The sequence below is a fragment of the Lichenostomus cassidix genome, chromosome 20, assembly GCF_008360975.1.
Source record: "Lichenostomus cassidix isolate B80296 chromosome 20, HeHo_3.0, whole genome shotgun sequence".
In the NCBI taxonomy this organism is placed as follows: domain Eukaryota; kingdom Metazoa; phylum Chordata; class Aves; order Passeriformes; family Meliphagidae; genus Lichenostomus; species Lichenostomus cassidix.
In genome coordinates this window covers 8089529-8098839 of record NC_139500.1, presented here as the reverse complement: position 1 = coordinate 8098839, position 9311 = coordinate 8089529, and the positions used below count along the sequence as shown (strand labels likewise).

Here is a 9311-nt window from a genome sequence, read left to right as displayed (position 1 = left end):
CCGTCGCTCGTTCCCCCGCCCCGCCGGGCAACGTCACCGGCGGCCCCGCTTCCCCCGCCGCCACGGCCCGCTCAGCATCGCGGCGCCCTCGCCCTGCCCTGCCCCGCCGCCGCGGCCCCCTCACGGCATCCCCCCGTGCCCCCATCCCCGCTCCCTCCCGCTCCTCCTCCCTCCCGGCGCGGTGCCGGGCGCATGGCGGCGGGGGCGGGCGGCGCGGCCCTGGGGCGGGCGGCGCTGGCGGCGCCGCTGGTGCTGCTCTACTACGGCTTCTCCATCGGCATCACCTTCTACAACAAGTGGCTGATGAAGGTGCGGGGTGGCGGGGTGGTGCGGGGCGGCGGCGGCGGGAGGGCGGCGGCGGTGACAGCGGCTGTCGGTCCCGCAGAGCTTCCCGTTCCCGCTGCTGGTCACGCTGCTGCACCTGCTGCTCATCTTCGCTCTCGCGGCGCTCGCCCGCGCCCTGGAGCGCTGCCGCTCTGGGCGGCCGCGGGCAGCGCTGTCCTGGGCCGACTGCCTCCGCCGGGCTGCCCCCGCAGGTACGGCTGGGCACGGGAGGGGACGGGGCTGGGGCGGCGCAGCTGGAGCGGGCCGTGAGTTTGGGGCACAACGATATATGAAAGACATTGAGCTGTTGGAGAGCATCCAGACAAATTCCGTGAGGATGGTGATGGGACTGGAGGGGAAGCCTTACGAGGAGCGGATAAGGTTGCTTGGTGTGTTCGTTATGGAGAAGTGGAGAATGAGAGGAGGCCTCATTTGTGGTCTTCAACATCCTCATGAGGGGAAGCTGAGGGGCAGGCACTGATCTCTTCACTGTCATGACCCGTGACAGGATCCAAGAAAACACATGAAGCTGAATCAGAGGAGTTTTAGGTTGGATATGAGGGAAAGGTTCTTCACCCAGAGGGTGGCTGAGCACTGGAGCAGGCTCCCTGTGGCAGTGGGCACAGCACCAAGACTGACTGAGTTCAAGTATTTGGACAACACTCAGGCGCGTGGTGGGATTACTGGGGTGTCCTGTGCAGGGCCAGAAGTTGGACTCAGTGATCCTGGTGGGTCCCTTCCAACTCAAGGATATTCTATGATTCTGTTAGCCTGCTCAGGGGTGCCCGTGGTACTCTGGCCGCTTCCAGAGCTGTTTGTCTGCAGGGTGGTCAGAGCTGATCCCCGGGAGCAGGATGAGCCATGGGGTGCAGCCATCACTCTGGCCCCTGTGTTTCCCTACCAAGTGCAGGGCAGGTGTAGATGTTACTCAATCTTCAGCCTAAGACATGCTGCCTTCGTTGCTCATTACAAAGATGTGTAAGGATAGGGAAAGGCCACACCAAATGTGTCTTTCTGAAGGACCCACAGGAGAACAAACAGAATCTTCTACAGTACCTTGATAAGTTGTCTCTGCAAGTGACATTTTCTCTTCAAGTATCCAGCCATGCATTTATGTTAACTCACAATCTTTCTCAGCTTGGAGCTTGGTAGAGAGTTCATCATACATGGCACACAGGACTGTGCCTGAGACCAAGGAGTGAAGCTCCTACTTGGAGCATAGAACTGTAACTACTTGGGCAGTTCTTTGGCTGTGAGTTGTATTGGCTCCCACAGAACAGCATCTGGTCTAAGATCTCTGGCAAGGTTTGCAATACCTTACATAACATGCCCCATGGTTTCTTGAAAAATGTTTCCTCTGCATCTGCAGCAATTTTACCTTTCAGCATAACCTGACCTTGAATCAGTAAAACTGCTTCCTCCAGTGTGAAACTTATATATGAGGGAGGATAGATTGTAACAAAAGCTGCACCAGAGCTAAGGCCATGGGTGGATAATTGTTGCTTCTTCAGGCTTCTTGCAGTGGCCCTCAGACTCACAAGTTACCATGCTCTGATACATTCAAGGAAGACTTTGTGCAAATCTGCAATCACTTTCAGTCACAGAGAGGGCAAGAGTTATTTCTGGCTTTTTTGTTATGCATGTTGAGTGAGTGCAATGCTGAGCCCAACTTCAGTCACAGGCAACAGGACAGAAACATAAAGAGCTGAGAGTATCTGAGTTATGTTGCTTCTGAAGAGTTAACCTGAGGAAAGCTTTCATTTTTTTCCCCTGGGTCTGCTCTGTTCTCTATGTTTGTAGCCATGAAGCAGGGTTTTGTGGTGGGTTTATTTAGTATAATGGAAGACAGTTAACTTCAGGACTTTCTCATTGGTTCTTTAGCTCTGTCAACTTCCTTGGATATTGGGCTGAGTAACTGGAGCTTCCTGTACGTCACTGTCTCCCTGTAAGTACAAGCACCATGTTCCCTGGGAGCCTCTGGTGGGGTTTGGAAAGTGCTTTGCCAGGGTCTTGAATAGGTGTTTGGTTGTTGAGGTCAGCATGCAGGGTTTGTGATAGTTTGCTCGTAGCAATCTAGAAATGGGTGATTTGGTTCCCAATAGTCCTTTGCCGGGAAGAATTACATTGAAGGGGTCTGACAGTGTATTTTTGTCCTTACAGCTACACAATGACCAAATCCTCTGCCATTCTCTTCATCCTGCTTTTTTCACTGCTCTTCAAGCTAGAGGAAATGGTAAGGGTCCCACACAATGCTTTAGGGAGGGAGGTCAGACCCGGGGAAACAGGCAGTGCATGTACAAGAAACATGTAAGTAGAGGAATGATGCAATTATGTAGGTGAATCTGAAAGGAAGCAGATGTCTGTCTCTGTTCTTTGCCCTCCTGCAGAGGTTGACATTGCTTCTGGTGGTTCTGCTCATCGCTGGAGGACTTTTCATGTTCACCTACAAGTCCACACAGTTCAATGCACAGGGGTTTGTGCTGGTGCTCTGTGCCTCTTTCCTGGGGGGCATTCGCTGGACTCTCACACAGATACTGATGCAGAAGGCTGAACTGGGTATGTAGGGTATTGGGAGGGGGTGGTGGTGCTGGTAACAGGGAGGGGAATAAGGAGAGGTGATAGCCCTTGCTGCAGAAACAAAACATCTCATGTAAGGGAAGGTGTTTGAAACCTTGGGCGTGGGATATCTGTTGATGGATAATGAAGGTAGCTTGGTGTCTGCAGCAGCACAGGTATGGGCATCACAGATAAGGTCTATGTCTAGGACTGGTGCTAATAAAGGCTCTAGGAGCTGTATTATTCCCTGGCTTGTTGCTACCTGGTCTGTTATTGATTCTCCTCTTTCAGGGCTCCAGAATCCCATTGATATCATGTTTCACCTGCAGCCGCTCATGTTCCTGGGGCTCTTCCCACTCTTTGCGGTGTTTGAGGGTGCGTGAGTTAATTAGAGAAAGCAGGGAGAGCTTTATAGAGTGGTTGGGACATTGTTTAGCAGTTTGTTGTTCAAGATAATTCACTTAGATAAGTGAACAGCTATGAACTCTGCAAAGTAGTTAGAGACCTGGATTTATCTTATGCTGGCAGGACATTAAAGAGTGCATAGAAGTAGTAGCCTGCCACGCATGTGGAAGTAAGGGCTGTGAAGAAGTGGCTCCACATCCTCCTGATACTGGAATGTGAGCAGCCCACCACCACTGATGTTATTGAGAGGAATCCTGGGAGTTGGGAATGGTATTCTGCTACTTACTGTCTTGTTCCTAGGCCTACCTTTGTCCATATCAGAGAAGCTCTTCCGTTTCCATGAAGCAGGAATGCTGTTGTCTCTGGTAGGGAAGCTGTTCTTGGGTGGAATTCTTGCCTTTGGTCTAGGCTTTTCTGAGTTCCTCTTGGTTTCCAGAACATCCAGCCTCACACTTTCCATTGCTGGCATTTTTAAGGTAAGGCATGGTTCCTGTGCTAATACTAGAAGGCAAGTAGTGAGTCACCCCTATTGGGCCTTACGTGGTGGGAGCTTCCTTAGATCCTTAGAAATCATTGTCTGTTATTCTTCTTCTCCTTGCACAGGAGCTTGATGCTTTGCCTTTCAGTCTCTGTAGTGAAGTTTCTTGGTCCCTGACAGCAAAGGGCCAGAGACTAGTGGCTGTTATAAAAACCTGTGGCTGTTATAAAAAATAGCACTAATGATCAAAGTTTGTTGGAATGTGGAATATTCTAAAACACATTGCCCTCATGAGCAGTGGATGATGTGGAAGGGAGGAGGGGTGAAAAGGGCAAGCTCCTGCATCAGACCTGCATATGACCAAACCACTGGTTTGAGCTATCTCTGTAACCCAGTTTGGCACATCATTCCCTCCTTTGAGGACTCCAGCACACATACTTTTGAGCTGAACTGTGATATGTGAAATCTCTCTGATCCAGAAGTTGCAAGATTCCTCTGTTACTGAGCTATGCAGTCAGATGACTTAAAATCCCACATCCCGGTTTGACAGGTTGTTTGTTTCTAGAAACTGTTTTTAGAACTCTGTGCGCATGAAAGAATGTGCTGATAGAAATTTAGCAGCCTGACATTTTGATCTAGGCTTCAGCTGTAAAATGTCTCATGCATATCTCCTCAGGTGCTGCCCTGCCACTTGTCATGGTTTTTTGTTTCCACAGGAAATCTGTATTTTATTCCTCGCCACACATTTGCTGGGAGATCGCCTCAGTCTCTTGAACTGGTTGGGATTTGCTGTCTGCCTGTCAGGAATCTCCCTTCACGTTGTTCTCAAAGCCATGAATTCCAAAGGTGATTGTTTTGTATCACTTTCTGGTTTTTTGTAGGCTTTCTGATAGCTTCACTAGGAGCTGTGTCTGATTGCAGCTCCTTGACAGCACCAGGTTTGGTGGGAACTCCGGCAAGTTTGTCACTAAATGGGCTGTCTGCATGCAGGTGACAAAGCACTGGAGCCACACAAAGAGGCCAGCTCTGACCCTGACCTGGAGCTGCTGCTGCACCACAATGAACATGGTGAGGAAGAGGAAGAGGTTGTTGAAACCCCACAACAGCACTGACTGAACATGAAGCACAAAGCCACCTGCTCTGTTCTTATGAAACCTGCCTGACAGGTATCCAGAAGAAAGGTCCAGAAGTCTCTGTAATCACCCAAAGCAGAGCCAGGGCCTGGTGAGAGAATTTTGCTGTTTTGCTACAGCGTGGATCTGTAAATGCTGCACAAGAAACAGCCAATATCCCTTTCAAAGGAACTTGGAAGACAAGCCCTGGTTGAGTGGATGTAGAATGGCATGGTGAGACAGGGAAGAGCTGTAAAAAGACTATAAGGGGATCCTGAAGGCTGAAGGATCCTGAGAGTGTAGACTATGAACTGTAGAATGAGCACGGACATGTCTGGACTGCGGGCTGAGTGGTTCAGGGATGATTTTAATGCTGTTTAGGTTTTGATTTCAAAGGAGAAGGTGGATACAGCTTCCATTTTTTAAAAAATATTTCTGCAAATTATGAATTCCCATTTTAGTGGGAGCACATGACTGTATAAATCCCTAGAGTTGTCCTAGTGAGAAGGACCTTTTGTGCCTGGTGACCTCCATGTTCTGTGTGCATTGTAAGGAGAGAATTAAATGCTGGTATTTGGGACCAATTGAACATGATGAACATTTCCAGATGGTGTTGGTTGGAGGGAAGACAGGGATGCATGAGTACTTCTGGTGCTACAGGCCAAGGGGAGAGTGAGCAGTGTCACAGGAGATGTAACGAGCAATAAGCTTATAAGAAAGTATGTGGGGTTTTGAGGGGGAGATTTTTTGTTTTTTTAAATAAACTGGGTTTTTTATTCATTTTTGTCTGTACATTGTGTACCTATGCTTCATCAAGCAGAGGTCATTTGTCTTCTCAACTTCTTTCCTTTTGGTCCTGCACTGACCTTGATACTGCATGCCCATAAGGTGTGGCACACACCGTGGCAACGCCCATCCATCACTGGATCTCTAAAATTAGGGGAATCTTCCTTCAACCTCTCATATTTATGCCAGCCAAGAGACTTTACTGACTGGTCTGCCTTCATACACCATATTCTAAGAAGACTTCTAGTATCATGGCTTTTTGTAAGAATCTTATCTCTTTGCCCCATTTGATTGGGTCAGGTGGTCCTGCAATCCAGGAAGGGGGAACAGCAGGATTTAAGATGTGTCATTTTCATTGCTGCTAAGCCTCAAGAGGTGTTGGGCAGGTGGCTGGATTTTTGCACGGCAGAATTTCCACATCTTTGAAAGTTTTGTTCAATACTAGCTTTTGTAGTTTTTGGAGTGGAAATAACTTGACAGCGTTTCCCAAAGGAATAAGAGTACAATCTTTCTCCTGACAGGAGCTGGGTGTTAAAGTGAACTTCTCATATTCTGTTTGAGAGCCTGAACCATTTTGACTAAACAGTCCCACTTGATCTTCCTTCATAGTTTTTGGATAGGAAGTCTTTCTTGATGACTTTAATCAAGAGCATGTCCTGGAAAAGAATTGGTTCTGAAAAAAACTTTTGTTATTAGTGATCATCTTTGATCATGTTCTGGTAACTGGCTCCAGAGCAGACAGCAGGTGGTGCAGCTTCCTCATGTAAAGCCACTGAACCAGCACGTCCACACCAGGCTAGCAGACCAAGGGATTTTGTGCATCAAGTGGAATGCCTGGAGCTGAGAATGACTTGGTCTGTCCCTAGCTGGATTTTCCAGTAGCTTGGACTTGTGATGCTTGCAGCAGGATTCATCCTGTTTACCCTGCCAATAGTTGTGATCTCCAAGCCCCAAATACTCTGTGCCTGATGTGGGGCAGTGGTGCTTTCTGCCATGATCTGTGTTCAACAGCATCACAGCTGCTCTTTTATTTCACTTTCCACTCTCCTACAACTGAACCTCAGGCATCCTTCTGCTATGTGACTTCCAGACTGAGATTTCAGGTCCCTGTAAATCCAAGGCAAAGGCAATTTCATTCTCAGGCCAGAATTTGCACCAGATATGGTGCTTGAAGATTGAATCCAATTGTGTTTATGACCTGCAGAGCCCTGTAGTCTGTTGCTTCCAGCCTTGTTTCCTTTTTAAGACAGAGTGATGCCCTAGAACTCCTGCTCTGTCCTGGAGCTCTTGCAGCTCTTGGAACATGGCAGAGTTGTGGGCAAGCTTGGTAGGGGTGGGATGGGATGGTGCTGGTGCAGGGCAGTGCAATAGAGTGTTAAAGCAGCAGCACAGCTCGTCTGTTGAACACTGTCCATCTTGCTTGAATGGGCACTCATATTTAATGAAAGGAAGAAAGAACCCTTGCCCACCCTCTTTCATATAAGGAAAAATCCTACTGTGTGTTGAAAATGCTGGAAATGGAAAAAGAGGCAAGGATGAAGGACTTGGAGGAGGAGACAGAAGTGCTGCAGCAGTGGCACAAAATAAATGAGAATGCACAATCTTGTAGTGATAACATTGAAGTATAGTAGGCATGAAAAAATAAGATTGGAATCTACTGAGAAGGGAGGATGGAAGTATAGACAGGATGTAGTGGAAGCTGGGAGTACCAGTAGATGCTGTTTGCCTCTGGAAATAGCTGTGGGTGTCTTTGCAGCTCCTTGGCCAGAGGTAGTCAACGCCTCTTAGTGTTGCTGAAGCTGTTGGAGGTTTGGGTCGATGCAGTGGGCTGAGGATTGGAAACATTGGGTAAACCCAGCTGTCTGTGCAGGCATGAGGCTGTGAATCCTGCCTTGAAGGGTTCTGTTGGTGCCACAGTGTGGGCCCTGTGTCTGTCTGAGAGGAGTGGTGCAGCTCACTGCTGGTGCAGACCATTTTCTGACGAGCCCTGAGCCAGGGGCCACCTCAGGGGCCAGTGGAAGTTTTCGGTACAGACAAACATTGTGTGGCACAGTTTGGTTCTGCTCCCTTCCTCAAAGGAAGTGTGTGAAGGCTGAATGTCCTGCAAGGGCTCTGGAGCAGTGCAGTGCTGGAGGCACACGTGTGCTGCAGCAGCGCAGGCAGATGAGCCCTTTTGCTGGGGAGGACACAGGGCTGTGTCTGTGCTGCCCTGGCCTCCCCTGTCTGTGCCAGCCCCACACCGACACAGCCACCCTGGCAAGGGAGGGCTGCCATTGAATATTGATGGTGTTTGAACTAATTAAGCAGCGGAAGCAAAGCTGAATGAGTCTCAGAGGTGCTGCACTCCTTCCGCAAACTCTGTTCTTGCCTGTAAGGCCAGGTGTTTACATGTGTGATGATTCTGCCTCTCTACCCATCCCCCTGGGAGACCTCTTTATTTGAAGAACAGATGCTTGGCTTCCTGCTAAAATTTCAATACCATAAACATCCTGAGGGCAAGGAAAAAGTGTCCCTGCAGACCCCTCTGCACTCCTTTGGTCCTCTGCCCAGCAAACAAGGTATGTAACACCAGTGGGCTTACTGTGGGGAAGCTAGCCTGTCTCCAAAACACAGCAAGGCAGAGCAGCAACATGGGGCCTGGTGCCAGCAGCAGGGCTGCCTCAAGATGTGCTTCATTTCTCATTTCAGCTGAACATCTCTAGTATTCATTATGTGGTTTGTGGTTCATGCTTTGTGAGGTGGGGAAGAGCAAGCTCAGGGTGTAAATGGGAGGAATGCTGGTTACAGCCAGCCTGGGGCTTTAAAGGGCTCACATTCATCTGCAGTCTTTGCAGTTGCAAATAATTGCCTCCGAGTCTGATACCCCTGCTGCTGCACTGAGGTTCTCTTGGTTTTTTTCCTTGTTGGGGTATGCAGATTTGATGTTCACAGCCTTGGATCTCTGCAGGATTTTTCTGGGAATTGAACTTGCTGTTGTCCTCTTGCCATCATTGCGACAGTATGCCTGCATCAGCCCCCTTCCTCACTGCCACATCACCCCCAGGAAGGCAAAGGGAGGAGGGGGAAAGGCAGCTGGCCAAGAAAAGTGGAGACATAGCAGAAAACAGAGAATGTGAATGCTTGGAGATCACAATCACAGAATGATTGAGGTTGGAAGGGACATTGGAAGTCATCTTGTTCAAGCCCCTACTCAAGCAGGGCCACCTAGAACTGCTGCCCAGCAATGTGTCCAGATGGCTTTGAATATTTCCAAGGATGGAGACTCCACAACCCTTCTGGGCACCCTGTGCCAGTGCTTAGTCACCCTCATGGGGAAAAACTGGTTCCTGGTGTTCAGAGGGAACCTCCTGTGTATCAGTTTGTGCTCACTGCATCTGCCTCTTGGCACCAGTGAACAGACTCTGGCTCCATCCTCTTTTCACCCTCCCATCAGATACTCATTGACAGTGACAAGCTTCCTCTTGAGCCTTCTCTTCTCCAGGCTGAGCATCCAAAGTACAAAGTCCAAGCTCTGTCAGCCTTTCCCCAGATGTGAGGGGCTCCCAGACTCTTCATGATCTTCATGGCCCTTTGCTGGACTCCAGCATGTCCATGTGTCTTGTAATGATGAGTCCAGCTCTGGGCACAGCACGCCAGGTGTGGTTTCACCA

The 9311-nt window shown here is 49.3% G+C and overlaps 1 protein-coding gene across 4 annotated transcripts; it reads left to right on the top strand.

Annotated features, from left to right (window-relative positions):
* The first annotated feature begins 65 nt into the window (after positions 1 to 65).
* On the top strand, positions 66 to 5655 carry SLC35H1 (solute carrier family 35 member H1). Of its 4 annotated transcripts, none has more exons than XM_085079048.1 (9): positions 66 to 309; positions 386 to 536; positions 2206 to 2269; positions 2485 to 2557; positions 2712 to 2880; positions 3172 to 3255; positions 3586 to 3650; positions 4480 to 4609; positions 4754 to 5655. In XM_085079048.1, exons 1-9 carry the CDS (start codon positions 193 to 195, stop codon positions 4873 to 4875), a joined length of 975 nt encoding a protein of 324 aa, XP_084935174.1. In that variant the 5' UTR covers positions 66 to 192; the 3' UTR covers positions 4876 to 5655. The 4 variants fall into 4 exon arrangements, with proteins under 4 accessions (XP_084935174.1, XP_084935172.1, XP_084935175.1 ...); XM_085079046.1 differs by having other exon boundaries at positions 3586 to 3761; XM_085079049.1 differs by lacking the exon at positions 3172 to 3255.
* The last annotated feature ends 3656 nt before the right edge of the window (positions 5656 to 9311 follow it).

What these genes read in the sequence shown, in the direction of transcription:
- SLC35H1 (XM_085079046.1), top strand. Translation starts at nt 193, where the DNA reads ATGGCGGCGGGGGCGGGCGGCGCGGCCCTGGGGCGGGCGGCGCTGGCG. An exon ending in CCATTGCTGGCATTTTTAAG is followed by an intron (nt 3,762 to 4,479) that starts GTAAGGCATGGT and finishes TTGTTTCCACAG; the next exon opens with GAAATCTGTATTTTATTCCT. An exon ending in CAAAGCCATGAATTCCAAAG is followed by an intron (nt 4,610 to 4,753) that starts GTGATTGTTTTG and finishes GTCTGCATGCAG; the next exon opens with GTGACAAAGCACTGGAGCCA.